Genomic DNA, 15,852 nt, shown 5'->3' with positions numbered 1-15,852 from the left:
GGATCCTAAATCCAGCTCACCAATCCACTTGGGTAGGACGGCTTTGAAACTATTAATTTTGAACAGATCTGGACGGTTTTGAACTAATGAAACTATTATTAATCTTGAAATTTAGATTTTATTACTATAATATTGGATCGATCGCTGTTTCATAATGAAAGTAAATTCTAGCATTAATTGAATCCGGTACGCAAACTCATAAAACCTAGGGGATGTGTACAGAAATGCCTCATTTTTATGTGTTGACTAATTTTGAAGATTTTTCAATAATTTACGGAGAATTAGAAAAGCCGAAAACTTTCTGATCGTTTGGGAATTGTAATCAAAGTAAATGTGTCATAAGATTCGAAAGAAGTGTATACCTGGTAATTAGGGGGTGGGGTGAAAGATCTAAAAACAACCTGAAAGAAATAATGTACTAAACTGAAAAACCCTTTATTTTATCATTTGAAAAGTTGATCTTTGTTCCCAGTTTATATTTTGGGAATCTTCATCAATATCTGTTTTTTAGGTTACCGACCATCTAGTGGTTATGGTGGTTATAATAGCTACAATAGCTACGGTGGATCTCGTCCATCCTATGGCGGCTATGGAGGCTATGGCAGCTACAATAGTTACGGAGGTTATGGCAGCTCCGGGTTAGGTGGTTATGGCAGCTCCGGATACGGTGGCTATGGAGGTTATAGAGGCTAATTTGTTTTATATATGTATTTTTTATCGTAATAAACAGAATTCATAAACGGATTTTTTTTTTACCTAGATACCACGGAGTTAAGAAAAGCTTTAACACAAATATACAGCAGAATACCAAAATTTCCTCTAATTTCCTTTTTTTATTTAAATCACCAATCATTTTCATCAAAGTTCTAAGGAATATATATAATAGTGCATTTTCTCTGAACTTGTTGCATCGTTTTATTCAGCATAACATAGATTACCCAACACAACGAGAAAATAAGCCAGATACAATGGCCTAGCCAGAGGCGAGGTTTAGGAAAACCAGACCCATAATTCCCAAGTGTGGTAAATTGAATACTCAGTATTCAGTAATATGGATGGCCCATAAGGTTCTAGGTCATTTTGATTTATTATTATTCATCCATTTCGGTCAATTTTTATTTCATCTTAATTCACATTCATTCTATACAATGAAAAACACCATCTTGGAAATAAGATTTATTTATTTCTAAAATTACATCCCTTAAATATCACCATTTTGTTCATCACACTGATAGGAGGTCCACTATCATCTGTTATAACATTTTTTGTGTTATTTCTTCAATTTCCTTTCGAACATAGGCTTTCTAATGCTGTATGAAGAATGTCAACTCGTCATTATAAAAGACGCTTGTGAAATGTAATTTTATAATTTTTTTTTGTGATAAAACTTTTCAGATTAATAATTTAAAAAAAACTTTTGCCACAAAAAAAGTTTTCAAAGAAAAAGAAAGAGCTACATTATACCAGAGATGAGCAGAAAAAAGTCAAGTATTTTTCACACGTAAATCTACCAAACAGATTTTTATTTCGATCTATTGTTCTCTCTCTCTTAACCTAAAAAAAAAGAAAGAAAAAAGACCACCATAACCAAGATTGCTGAAAAAATGTAGATTCAAAGTTTGATATACTGATATTGATTCCTAAGAGTCTTAATAACTTTGGATTATTTAAAAGAGAAAACGGTTATTATCTATTTTATTTTCAGTGAAGTGAAAATTACATTCTGGTCTTTGGAAAGCATAGGGAGCGACAGCCCTATTCCTCTTTGTGGTAGTTTCTGTTCTATTTTAGTTTAAATTTGGTTATTTATTGTAATATCTGTTCGTTTAACGTGCCTCTTCACTTTTTGTTGAAAAAGTTCTTTCGGGAAATGTTTTTTAAATTAATTTACGTTCATTTTTATAGGTTGACAGCCTATTGACCATAATTGACAGCATTTACGTTGGTTAAGAAAAGAATATTTTAAGTTTTTTTTGTTTTTTTCTCCATAAAAATCCAGATTTTAGCTAACTATTTATATGTTGGACAAAATTTTGCAACAATTTTTAATCATGCTTGAACCATAGTACTTTCGATGGGTGTGTACAGGGGGAAATATTCAAAGATATGGGTTGAAAATCTGCATAGTCTTTGGGGTTTTATGGAGCTGACGGAATTCTAACCGGTATAATACCACAATCTTGAGCATAGACAAATGTTAATCAGCCAGCCCCCTCCACAAGCCCTGAAAGCTTCAACTTAATTCCCGTATCTTTGATGGGTAGCTTATGAAAAGTATGTCTATAGTTTCATGTTCTGTTCACAAGGGTCGTCTTTTACTTACTGTTTATTATTGTGAAAGATTTGATTGATCACAGGTTCATACTAAGTTGTTTTGTAAGCTTTACACCATAAATTAAAAGACTAAAAAACTTGCGAAACAAATAGAAATTTATTCTTCTAAATTATCAGAGTTCTTTTTAGGTTTTCTTTTATTCTTCTTTTTCTGGATTTTCTTGCTCTGTTGACGAATTCCTCGAAGAGCACCTTTTTTGGTATCAACTTCTGAAAAACAAATAAACATAACATAAAATTTCTACCAAGCTTTTCAGCTTTAATATGTGTTAAGCAGTTTTGCATCAAACACATGAACATTGTCGCTAGACACACCTATAAACCCTTTGAAACCACTGTCTCTACGTCTCACTCTTTCTCTGTTCCATCATACGCTGGGATATGCTGGGAAAATGAGCAACATGGACTTTTTGTCCCACAAAACTCCAGTTTTTGCAAAATCGTTCATTAATTACTGCTAGTACTACTCACCGAAGCACCAAGTCGCCTGAGGCCAACACAGCTACACACGCTCTTCCTCCATCCCAATCTATTCAAAACCTCCCTCTTTTGACCCTCTGGGGAAGTTCCCATTTCCTTTAAATCTTTCTTTATGACACCCTCCCACCCCAACCGCGGACGACCTGCTTTCTGTTTAGCCCTAGACGGTTGGCCAAAAAACTACAATCTTTGTCAGTCAGCAAGGTATCCAGAATAATCCGTAAGGCAATTTCTCTAGAAAACATCTAACAAGTCTTCATCTGCTTTTTGGAGCGTCCATGCTTCAGTCATATTTGATCACTGTCATCACTGTAGCTTCCAATATTCTAATCTTGGTTTGCAGACTTATCTTCCCATTTTCCAAACTCTTTTTATCTGTGAAAAAACACCCTGAGCCTTGGATATTCTACTTTTAAAATCTTCATTGCCCCCACCGTCTTTACTAATAATACTACCAAGGCAAGTAAAGATGTCCACCTGATCAATCTTTTCCTTATTCAACGTCACATTTTTGTCTTTACTTATACCTAGCCTTAGTGACTTGTCTTCTTAACACTTACTTTCGAGCCGTTTCTAACAGCTTGAACTCGCAAAACCTCTAAAAACTCATTCATTTTGTTTATATTTCCATCTAGGATGCTTAAATCATCAGCATAACCTAAGTCAAGGAGAGTTTTTCCTCCACATTCGATTCCGTGGTCTCCCTTTGCCTTTCCCGTGATTCTTAAGACAAAATCCATGAAAATTATCTATATAAAGGGGGATTGACCACAATCCTGCTTAACTTCTGATTCAATACAAAACTAGCTGCTAACCTCATTTCCTACCTTAACCACAGCAGTGTTATTTTCATACATTGCACTAATCACTTTACTGTATTTGTCTGATATACAATACAAGGATAAGATCTTTGCTAAAACACTTCAATCAACAGAATCGAAATATTGCTCATAATATACAAAACTGAGGAATAAAGGTGATTGATAACTCAGGCAATTCTCAATTATTAACCTAAGAGTGAAAATTTGGTCGACACATCCTCCAACTTTTCTAAAACCGCATTGTTCTTCTCCTAAACTTTGTCTACATCATCTCTCAGTCTAAAAAGTATCACATTACTAAGTAATTTACTACCTACAGAGACCAGACTAATGCCTCGATAATTACCATACTCACTCTTATCATCTTTCTTAGACTTTGATTTAATTAATGTTTTCCTAAAATCGCTAGGCACTTCCCCTTTTTCAAAAACCATGTTCATAATCTTCACTAACTTATTTCTAACCTCAGAGCCGTCATATTTCAGAGACTCATTAACACACCATCAGTACTTGGAGCCTCATTATTTTTTAATCCCTTCAGTACTGTCGCTAATTCTTCCTCACAAAACAAATCTTCCTTCATATCCTAGGTATTACAAACTTTTTCATTTTCCAGCATATCTTTTCCTGCATCTTGGTTTAGCATATTCTCAAAATGTTCATCCCATTTCTCTTTAGCTATTTCCTTATCACTATTTATAGCTTAAACTTGGACAAGTCCAGATTGACTAATCCCTCTCAATTTATTAACATACCTGTACAATATTTACAACCATCAGCACCTTCACAAATTGTTTTCCTAAAATTATTCCATACATCTTTCACATTGTCAAATTTTAAACTCTCCAGTTTATTATACTATTTCAGTTCATGAAAAGTTTCTCTCAAATTCTCATCCTGGAGTCTGCCAGCATCATAACTTCCCAAGAGGTAGTTACCCTTCTGAAATTTCAGCTTTAAACTAACCCTATACACTACCAGATGGTGATCTTTACTTTTAACATCAATAACAGCACTCCTATACACCCTAATATCTTGTATTGATCCTGTCAGTCTTTGGTTTACAATAACATAATCAATAAGGTTTGCTTATCATTACGTGAATATCATGTTAACTTATGGGCCATCTCAAAACCAAATACCGTATTGGTTATAAATAAATTTTTATACCTACAAAATTGCAACAGACTGTAGCCATTCCTGTTTTCTTTTCCTACAACAGATTTACCTAGGCTAGGATACCATTTAGCCCTGTTTCTACCGACCTGGGCGTTGAAATCCTATAATAAAAACAACATATTTCTACCTGGGACCCTTTCTATTTACTCCGACTATTGTAAGCAAAATTCATCTGCGTCACTAGTATCTCCGCCAGGGCTTTTACAGCATATACTCCTATAACTGATACCCAGAACACTTTAGTCATAAAATTAGCGATTAGTAGTCTATTATTAGTACCTTCCCAGTCTAAACGAGACTTAGCAGCTTTCTTATTCATCATGAGCCCAACTCCCTGTCTATGTACCCCATCCTTCCTGCCTGAGTAAACAAATTCTATATCACCTAATTTCATATTTCTTACCCCTAAGACATGACTTTCTTTTCTTTTTTCTTGTAATCCTCTCTGTATAGTGTGTTCCGTGAAAAATATTATAGGAAAACTAAAGGACTATGAGTTAATATTTAAAAAAAAAATTAGGGAAGTATTTTCAAAGATTCTTTTTATTTGTTCGAATTTAGTATTTAGGCTTTGGCTTCCATAAGCTGATTTACGTCAATGAACTTTAGCAGGCAGTATTTCTACTATTGGTAAAAAGAAAGAGCAGCGATTTTTTGCCAAGGCTGAAAGTTACTTTCCTAAGTCAATAAGTCTTCTCAGAACGGATCTATATCACAAACTGGGACAAAAAAAAAAGGAATTTAAAATGTATCCGGTCCTTTCCTACCTATACAGCCAGAAAAGCCAGCGTAGACATTTCAAAACTTCAGTAAAAGAAATTCTATTTCGGATCAATTTTTTAGTTTTTCCTATCGTTGTTTTTTTCTTGAGCAGTGGGCTTTGGCAAGACGACTTCTGGATTTTAGCCAGACTTTAAGCCAAGCATGTTTGTTGTTTGCGGATGACATTGCTCTAGTGGCGAATTCGGCAAATAATTTACAGAAGCTCCTGGATTTAACAGATGATTATCTAAAGATGTTCAGAAGTAAAAAGCGATTATATTTAACAAGAGGAATGATAAATGTGAAAGTAAATTTTCGTTTAAGGGGGAGGAGATACAAGTTGTGGATAAAATTAAGCATCTTGGATATATTTTTCAAAGTAATTGAAGATGGAATTCTCATATAAAGGAAACGTTAAACCGGAGAAGAGCAGCAATGTTTACAATTTTCTGGAATAATGTAATGGGAATAAAAAATCTGTCGTTACATAAAAGGGTCTTTTTATCGAGAATAATGCACATTATACACTACGGAGCAGAGATTTGGGGGCTTGACAGAGCGGCTAAGTTAGAGAGTATTCAATTAGGGTACTTTAAGAGATTGTTTGGGCTGCACAGAACAACTCATTCTCAGTTTTTAAAAGGCGATCTAGGTATATGGCCACTAATAAATTACAGACTAGTGTCAACGATTAAATTTTGGTTGAAAGTCGTTCAGTTACCGAGTGACAGGTTGCTTAAGACAGCTTATGAAGATTTACTCTCGCAGGGGAAAAAGATCACGGCCACCAAAAATAAAAGACATTTTAGACAAAACAGGGCTTTCCTTTGTTTGCAATGAAGGTAGAGGGCCAACCGATATAAATGCAAATTGGGAGAATGAGAGTAAGACAGTGCTAGAGAATCAAATGATTCAAAAATGGAGTGCGGAGGATGTTGAGGGGGTTTATGGGCAGGAGTTCTACTTTAAGCTGAATTTACCAGGAAGATATTTGACGTTGTGGATGCAGCTCAGGACTAACTGCCTCGCAATTAATGCAAGATTTATAAAATATTCTAAGGAAACATGTTCTAATGAAGACAAATATACTTACCCGCTTTGTAGAGTTAAAGAGGATTATTTAGTGAGTTGCTTAAGTCGGTGCCAGGGGCTCTCAACGATAAGGGAAGGGATATTTGGAAATAATAAGTTGATACTTCCAGGTGTCTTAAATAGTACGTCGCCTCAGTTTATTTGTAGAGTAGCAAGGTATCCGGAAATTTTGTCAAATAAAAAAAATAACAATAAATAAATAATTTGAAAAATCTCAGTATAAAGTAAATGTAATATTTTATTTATGTCCTTTTCCGATTGTTAAGCGTTCTTTTCAATGACCTTTTTTCAAGCATTAAGTACTAGTATTAGGTTAATGCAGAGTTTCATGCAAGCGTTTTATGATGATCACTGATCAAAGTTCATGTTATTTGTGTCTTTTGTTTATGTTGTTTGTACTGTGTTCATGGCTGTATATTTGGCTTTAAAATATACTTATCTATCTATCTATCTATCATAGTCCAACAGCTTCTTTTCTTCCCAGGTTCCCTTGAACACAGGTAGAATACACTATTAGAATGGGTTTTCCACAGGAAAAAAGTATAATTAAGAGTCGGACTATTACAAAAGCAGAAAAAGAGAGAAAGAGCTGGTTTCTTAATTGATACCACAAAAAAACTGTACTTAAATGAGGATGTAGCCTTACATGATTGCCCAAAACCAAGGAAAAATAAACGAAGAGGCCGCTTTCTCTTATTACAAGTAACCCGCTTACTTCTTTCTTTTTTAATGAAAGTAAAAAGCTGAAGTTTTTGCTTTCAGAATGTACAAGTTAAAACTCAAAACTCGTTTACCACAGTTTACTTATTTTCTTGAAAAAAAAAATTAAAATTATGTCACTAAGTCACTTTCATGAAAATCTGTAAGGGAAACACTCAAAAAACAAAAACAAAAACTGACATACGTCAGACAAAATTCATTAGAATGGGATACGAATTTTAACAATACATTACAAACCTCTATCTTTTTTTTACAAAAGCCAAGTTGTATGGTATCTTCTAAATTGAGAATTAAATACCTTTAATTTTTGGGCTATTTTGTTGAGTTGAAGCTGGCAAAATAACTGCAATTCCAAGTGGCACCAGCTTCTGCCTTATAAGGGTGTCCAATTGTATCTTTTTCGCTTTCAGCACTTTCGACAGATCAACCATACCAACTTCTGGATTTTGCCTGCAAGAATATAAACAATGGCTTAGCGAAAACATACATCGAACGAAACATCAATTCAAACAATGCTTCTAAAGATTCAAATATCAAAAGACATAAATGTATCCAAGTACGACTTAATTACTTATTAATTAATTTCGAAAAATAAAAAAAAGTATTAGTTGCAAATTCCCTCGGACAGTCGACATTAGACCATAACGTTGGAAAAAATGGAAATTTACCCCAGAGGATCATTTCGTTGGGATACACTCGGATAGAAAACTCAAAACATGGATTCTCAAGACATACTCATGACCGACTGCCATAAAATTCATGACCATCCCATCTACCTCTGTTCTTTCTCAGAGGACCCCCCCCCCCAAAAAAAAGGTTGTCAGGATATAGAGGTGAATCCGACCAAACCTCCAGCAGCTAGAGCCAGCTCTCAGGCAAAAACATTGACAAACTGTAATCCTAGAGTAAAAAAAACAACTAGTCACAGAGGCACTAAGATCCGTTCTTTAGGGAGAGGTTACTTTATAGCATCAAAAGATACTTTAAGGGGTGCAGGAGTTTCAACATTTTGAAAACATTAAGTTTTCATACCAGCTTTAAAATACTTTGAGCAAAAACGGGGGAGGGGGAATTTCGGACTTATCCCAGGATGAGGATACCCCGGTGAGGAGGTTAGTAGTTTTATTTGTAAATTAGACTAAATGAATAACAATAGTTTTGTTATTTAACTGCACTAAAAGAAAGACAACATCGAAGGAGAAAAGGGATCCAAAAGTTGATTTCGATACAATGAATATCAAAGTAAAAGATCGATATTGTACATTATAAAGTTCCAATATCACCAATATTACTTATTTTCCCACTCTTTGCTTCAAGCTTTATGTCCTCGTGATGAACGTCCTGTGAACTACTGAAAATTAGTTAGATTAGCTTCAATTTAAACTTGTAAGCTACCACGCCTAAAAAACAGCAATTCCGCAGCAGATATAACAAACTAAGACAAAAAAAAATTACTCATGCTCAGGACTCATAGCCTGTCTAAAATACTGAATTTTCCCCTTATCTTTAGAAACACCAAATTTCTAAGATACTACCAGCCAGTACATAAGTGACAACAAATTAACTTTGATATGAGCAATGAAAGAGCATTTGCAAGGAGGAGCCTGGTCGACCAATCCTACTGAAGAAAAGACAGGATTTATTTGTAGAAAAAAGAATCCTCTCGACAAGACTCAGAGACATATGAAACAAAGTGAATTAATAAATACAAACAAATAACATATTTTAGGATCATTTCTCAGAACAATATTGAAATTAAATGCTTTCCACTTACCTATGTTCATCACCTATGATAAGGTCTGCCTCGGAAGCCATCTTATTAAACCAGTTCTTTTCAGATTGTCTTTTCCGGTCCTGATGCAGTAGCTTTTCATAATCTCTGGCAGCTTTCACTATCTTTTTGATTTCAGGGAGTATACCACCATCAACTGGAAATTCGGGAAGGTCTTTACCTGCAAGATAGAGATCCTACATATTACTGTGTGTAATGCAAGTTATAAAATGCATGCAAACTAAAAATTTTTTACCATTTTTGAAATTCAAATTTTCAACTAAAAATTTATCAGTAAATTTGGCTTTTCTTTAACAAATAACATAAATAAGAAAAGTTGACCATTCCAGACAACAACTACAACAACAACAAACTTGCCCAAGCATTCAGTAGCAAAAGAGCACCAGATCAGTGTAGTTCAAAGACTCGTTGCCCTTTTTCCCAGGGATCAACATAGTGTGTAGTGTTGTCTTTCTCTCCTTCGAAAATCCGGTGGGGTCTAACACCCAACATCATGCGGGAAGCGTCCTTCATTCACGCGGATTGTGTGCCCCCAGTACCTACATCTCTTCATTCTGATACTGTTAGTTACCATTGATCTTCGGCTGCCCTCATCTGGATATACGTCAATCTGTTGGTCCAGTGGATTGGAAGGATTCTACATAAACACTTGGTTTCAAGGTTGAGTAATCGTTTCTAAGCGTTCTTTAAAAAGCTGTATGCCTCACATCCATACATAAGTACAGAGAATACATTGCTCCTAAATAGTCTAAAATAAATGACATTATATTCCAATAGTCTGAAAATAAAAGAAAATAGTATTCTTTATAAGCTCCTAAGATATTAAGCTCTCTGCCGGAAATATTCCAATATTTTAAAGACGCTCCTATAACTCATGGTATGTCATGGATAAATTAGCTAGCTTGAATGATGAAAAAGGAACAGTCTCCAGGAATTAAAAACGATATATCCCCTTTTAACCAAAAAGGGGACACATTTTTCACTAAGGGCATAGACTAAGTTTTTGAATAAAGCTTGGCTTTAAAATATCAATGGAAAAAAATTTAATTACTTACTTCTATTGAGCGTCTTACACACTTTCTTATATAGTTGATGTTCAGCGGGCTCAATGAGAACCACACTAATACCCTGCTTTGAAGCCCTTGCTGTGCGTCCGCTTCTATGAACATAAGCCTGAAAGAAACAGCAAATTGTACGAAAAAAAAAACACCTTAATAAATTAAACAACATTCATACAGATTAGACTTTTCTAATCTATAGGCTACATAAGTTACTCTAACCAAGGCACAGTCAGAAATATTACGTATCAAACCGAATGAGTATTCAACTGTTTTTCAAAGCTCAAATGGTTGGACGATGAAAATTGAATGCACTAGACCAAAAGAGCACAATTAAAATAAAAAAGAGCGTACTAGCAAAAAGAACACAATTCGTCGAATGAAAAGGGACGAACACTTTTCAACTTACAAATACTAGCAAAAATAAGAGCTAATTTGGCTGGCATTACTTGTATATGCCTTTTAAAGAGTAGAAGTTTGTAAATGTACACCCTAAAATGACTAACAGCCTCATTCCTTGGTAAAGTGAAAAATTCAACGAAATGTAGCTCTGATCAACCTACAAAATTGGTAAGCGTCTGAAATTAATCAGACATCTGCGCAATGCAACGGGTACCTGAGGCCCAAAGGCAAGCGCATTCCAATATATTCTTTTACAATTTCTCACCAGTGTTACCAGATTGTGCCATTTGATCGCTTTTCTGAGATTGTTGAATGTCGAACGTTTCAAAAAAAAAAAAAAAAAAACGCCAGTACGTTCCACCGAACTGGTGTATTAATAGAAAAATTAACAGAAATTGGGCTCGTTTTACCAGTTAGACGCACAATGACACCTAAGAGCCATCTGAAGTGAACGGGAATGAATACGACAGTCCCCAGGGAGCTTAGAGCGACACTGAAGAAGGGTTCACTGCCTTCTAAAATCTAGCTTTCTAAAATCCAAGGGTTCAATAATAGGAAGAAGTACTCACTTATCTTTTTTATAGCAGAAGCTTTCATTAGAAGATGACAGATTTTTCGGTTGCTTTATTATTTATCCCATTTATTGTCTCACGGCTGGGAAAATGAGCTGAAATATTCAGCATTTTTTTAGGAGGGGGAGGGTAAGGGGATTTATGATTTCGTGTTTGGGAAAAGGGGCAAAATATTTACCCCAGCCATCATAAAAAAGGATATGCAACAGTTTTTTTTTTCTTTTTATAGCAATAGTCCGAAAAAATCTTTGGCCAAAGGATTTTTTTTTTAGGTAAGCTGTAAATAATCAACGGTGAAAGTTGACAAGCAGTCAATTCACAGGAAGCAAATCATAAACTTAACTTAGGCTACTTTTAAGTGCTTCCAACAGCTGGTTATGCAGCGATGGTAAACCATAATCTATAAATAAGGATTACAATTGTCTCTTAGCTAACTTGGGTCCAAGTGAATGAGCAGATGGAAAAAATTGAGAGCTAGAACAATCAAATTTACCAAAAAAAAAAAAAAAAAAAAAAAAAAAAAAAAAAAAAAAAAAAAAAAAAAAAAAAAAAAAAAAAAAAAAAAAAAAAGTAGGCTTCCAGAATTTTGTTTACGTTCTTCGATAGATTGTGATTAATCAAAACTATAAGATCAGCCAATTAAGCACTGGAGTCGACTGGAACCAAACTGAGAAAACCGTTTCAAACAGTTTGTGGCAGCAAATTGTAAGTAAAGTGTGACAAGTCCTATAGTAACTAAAATATAAAACAAAGAAGGCAGGAAACAATATATGCACAAAAAGAATCTATATCTTATCCTAATTCGGAAAACGTAAAATATATTAAGTTTAATCGTAAACCAAGAAAAGTTACTAGCATATATTTAAATATCCACAATTAAAAAAAGGGGGAGAAACACCATCCAAAGGTGATCCAATTTGTACAAGAAAAAAACCAATGATCCGAAAACATCTTACCAAAGCGCTGGCAACACGCTAGCTATTATAGAGTTTAAGACAACATCTCCCCCTCATATTTGCGATATTAGCTGTTCGATTCAAGAGCGATTCAATTATTAATCTCATTTCTGTTCATTTAAGCTTCCTTTATCAATTAATAGTAATTTCTATTCGTTTTAAGTTTGATTTATTACATGACTTCATTTCTGCTCGTTTTAATATCTTTCTTTCCTTTTTTTTTAATATTTTTTTTTTGTAATTAATCAAAGATAAAAGGATTTGAAAAATGTATAAAACTAGTATCGCATACAAATCATTAATTTGCAGGCAAGTCGATGAGTAAGTCCCTTTTCAAAGGTTTCAGCTTTATCATCATAAGTTAACACTTACTTCAGAGGTCCTTGGAACTTGATAGTGTATAACGTGTTGTACATTCGGTATATCCAGACCTCGCGCGGCTACATCTGTTGCAACCAGTAGGCCCTTCTCATCAGCCGCGAAACGTTCTAAGTTTTTCAACCTCTGTTTTTGATGCATCTAAAGAAAAGAATTAATATTAAACAAAATTGCATAGCTGAGAATACACTGAGGTTTTGCTGAGGTTTATAGCTGAGGTTTTGAAGCAAGATGCTGGAAAAAGCCAACAATTTAACGAACAATTAGGTCGTACTGGTAGAGGTTGATCTACCTGATCAACTTCTACCAACAAGAACGAGAAAGCGTCGTACTGGTAGAGGTTGATCTACCTGATCAACTTCTACCAACAAGAACGAGAAAGCGTCGTACTGGTAGAGGTTGATCTACCTGATCAACTTCTACCAACAAGAACGAGAAAGCGTCGTACTGGTAGAGGTTGATCTACCTGATCAACTTCTACCAACAAGAACGAGAAAGCGTCGTACTGGTAGAGGTTGATCTACCTGATCAACTTCTACCAACAAGAACGAGAAAGCGTCGTACTGGTAGAGGTTGATCTACCTGATCACCTTCTACCAACAAGAACGAGAAAGCAAGATACGTTAGTTCTCGTTAAAGCAAGAACAAACCGATATGGTAATTCTTTCGTCCCGATTTTCGTCAAAATGTACAATAAGAGTTAATGTTTATAGTTTGATTTAGATTTACAAGTGTAGTTTGATTTTGAATATGTTGTAAAGAAACGCAAATCAGCGATAGCTGTCAAGTTTTTACTATTAAACCTGTCTACTACTACCACTACGTACCTCGCAGTACAAAACATCAGATTGATCAAATACAAACTAGTTTGTAGAAGCGCTTGAAAATAGACGGGAAGACATATTTAAATTACCAGAGCATTTTAGTCATAAAAGTATAGAACAGGGCCGGTTCTTGGAATCGTGTCCCTGGATAGTCTTAAATTTTGATTTTTCACGCTCTGACATTAGGAATAGATTCAGTAAATTGAACGGATTTAACTTTTACTGGCAGGTACGTGTTTCTGGTCTTTCATTCTGATCCTGAAATAACAACGACTATAAATACACATTCTACAAAGCAAAGTTTGAGCAAGAAGCTGGACTGGCAAATAGTTATTATCTATAAATAGTTCTATGGTTATTTATAGTTATATAGCAGTTAGTTATATAGCAGTTATCTATAATTATCTATAGTTATAATCTATAAATGTAAATAGTTAATAAAGATTTCTGTGTGGTACTGAATGACAAGAACGCAATGTTTTCATAACTGGTCACAAATCCAGGCTTTTTATTTTGTGCATTTGAATCGTATCCAGTGATCAAGTCTACTTACTGGAGTGTCAACAAAACAAAAATCAAATGCTAGTCCACTATGTTTTAGCTGCATCATTATCACATGTTATATTGCCAAATATATTGCATCATCAACAAACATAATTCTGTAAATAAGAGATAATCTCTAGATGATTCTATGATTCTAGATGATTCAGATATTCTAGGATTAGCACGATTTTAGAAAAACAAAAAAAAACACGATCACGGATCATTCTGGTATTTTAGCCTAAGAATGATGGGATCTGATTTCGATAAAAAGTCACATCAAACATAAACAGCAACGAATACTTTCTTCCATTTTAAATTGATGATATGAGAACTGCAGTGCATTAAACTTTGCTGAAGGGTAGCACTTTGAATCAAAGTTGCAGCATTTTTCAAAAATTACGTGATTTGTAACAAGAAAAACATTATTCCAATCAAATAAAAATTCCTTTTATAATAGCAGTTACATAGGCTGTAGTCGGGGTACTTATAATGAAGGGAAATCAAACCGTTCTTCAACCCAGTACAAAAACTCTACCTTTTAATCTTTCAAAATGTCTCTACCTCGTACATACTTCCCCCATATAAATGCTCAAAAAAGAGTATTTTTTGGTACTTTCTAAAAAATTTGCCGTTCATTTATTCACTTGAGCCCTAACTCAATCACAACTCAATTAGCAGTGAATGTTTCATGACACAAGGAATTACACGAACATACTGTTGCAATATGGCTATTCCCCAGTGATGGTAGGGTATTATAGAAATAATAAGTTACAGCATTCTCAATGACCAAATATTATAAATACCAGCATATTGCCGAAGGCCAGTCAAGACTCTGAAAGTAATTTTTTTTCAAATTGTTCAACAGAGCGGGAAACGTTACAAAAATAAATGCAGATATGAGATTCTCATTGTCCAGCAGCTATATTAATGTTTCTGTCTTTTTGTAAAAATAATCCAGTTTCATAAATATTAGAAGTAAAAAAACGTGCATTGACAAAATTTGTATTGACAAGTATATTGACATAATTTATAAAAACAGTCATCAGAACATACCTGAGCGTGTAACGGCAATGGTTTACAATGAAGCACATCGAGTATAGACGCAAGACGCCGAACACAGTCAATACTGTTGCAAAACACAAGAGTCCTTCCAGGGTGCTCCCTCAGTATGTAATACAAATAAAAATCCTTTTCTTCAACTGAGCATGGTATTTGAGCTTCGAATAGGGTATCTGCCGTTAGGGATTTATTCGTAATATCTACCTAAGTTACAAAAAGCAATATAAGCAAAATAAGAATAAAACGCTTAAAATGTTTGCTAGATGACAGTTCTACAAATAGAAAAAAATACTTAACTTTAGACATTCAACAAAAAGAAAAAAAAGAAAAAAAGATCTAACTCCATAAATAGCTTTTTATGAAAGATCCCCAATCCAAAATCATGCTTGATTGTAAGGCACCCAGTCCACGTTTAGTTAAAAAGGTAAATATAACAAAAGACAAATTTATTTTAAAAGGTAGTGGAAAAATCACCAGAACCAAAATAAGCTTAGATGCATAGTTACAAGAAAATGCGTTATATTCACAGGACTTATTTATAAGACCTTAGTATTTATTAAGATTAATTTTTGAGATTTAACTATTTGTTTTCAAATCTAAAGGTCCCAATGGAACCGCAAAAAGTGGCATGGAAAAGATCTCTCTTGATCTACGAAAGGGACACGTCATAAGACATAGTTGGCATAAAATTGATTATTTTGTCAATTTTATCCCCAGATTTAGGTAATCAAATAATAGGAGCAAAACAAATGAAGTAAGAAAGGTAAAAGGGTGTCGAAAAAACTCAACAATGATAACTAAGCAAAAACCTTACAGGAACCTGAAAATGTGTTCGCAGCATTTGGTCAAATCTGAAATGGTAACTTTCAAGATAATACTA

At 34.3% G+C, this 15,852-nt stretch overlaps 2 protein-coding genes across 4 annotated transcripts in view; one reads left to right on the top strand and one right to left on the bottom strand.

Moving 5' to 3' along the window:
• Positions 1 to 744, top strand: part of LOC136033075 (uncharacterized) — a 5,874-nt gene extending 5,130 nt beyond the window's left edge. The window contains exon 3 of the mRNA XM_065713674.1: positions 512 to 744. Coding sequence (XP_065569746.1) covers positions 512 to 693 — 182 coding nt within the window. The 3' untranslated portion in view covers positions 694 to 744. The remainder of the gene's footprint in view (positions 1 to 511) is intronic.
• Positions 745 to 2,412: 1,668 nt separating this feature from the next.
• LOC136033073 (ATP-dependent RNA helicase ddx24-like) overlaps positions 2,413 to 15,852 on the bottom strand; it is a 52,852-nt gene continuing 39,412 nt past the window's right edge. For all 3 annotated transcript variants that reach the window (XM_065713673.1, XM_065713671.1, XM_065713672.1), the window contains exons 8-13: positions 14,967 to 15,176; positions 12,541 to 12,687; positions 10,236 to 10,353; positions 9,163 to 9,340; positions 7,687 to 7,838; positions 2,413 to 2,544 (exon numbers count right to left, since the gene is read on the bottom strand). In XM_065713673.1, the coding sequence (XP_065569745.1) occupies positions 2,432 to 2,544; positions 7,687 to 7,838; positions 9,163 to 9,340; positions 10,236 to 10,353; positions 12,541 to 12,687; positions 14,967 to 15,176 (918 nt within the window). In that variant the 3' untranslated portion in view covers positions 2,413 to 2,431. The remainder of the gene's footprint in view (positions 2,545 to 7,686; positions 7,839 to 9,162; positions 9,341 to 10,235; positions 10,354 to 12,540; positions 12,688 to 14,966; positions 15,177 to 15,852) is intronic.

The sequence above is a fragment of the Artemia franciscana genome, chromosome 11, assembly GCF_032884065.1.
Source record: "Artemia franciscana chromosome 11, ASM3288406v1, whole genome shotgun sequence".
NCBI classification, from domain to species: Eukaryota; Metazoa; Arthropoda; class Branchiopoda; order Anostraca; family Artemiidae; genus Artemia; species Artemia franciscana.
This window is presented reverse-complemented; position numbering and strand designations above follow the sequence as displayed.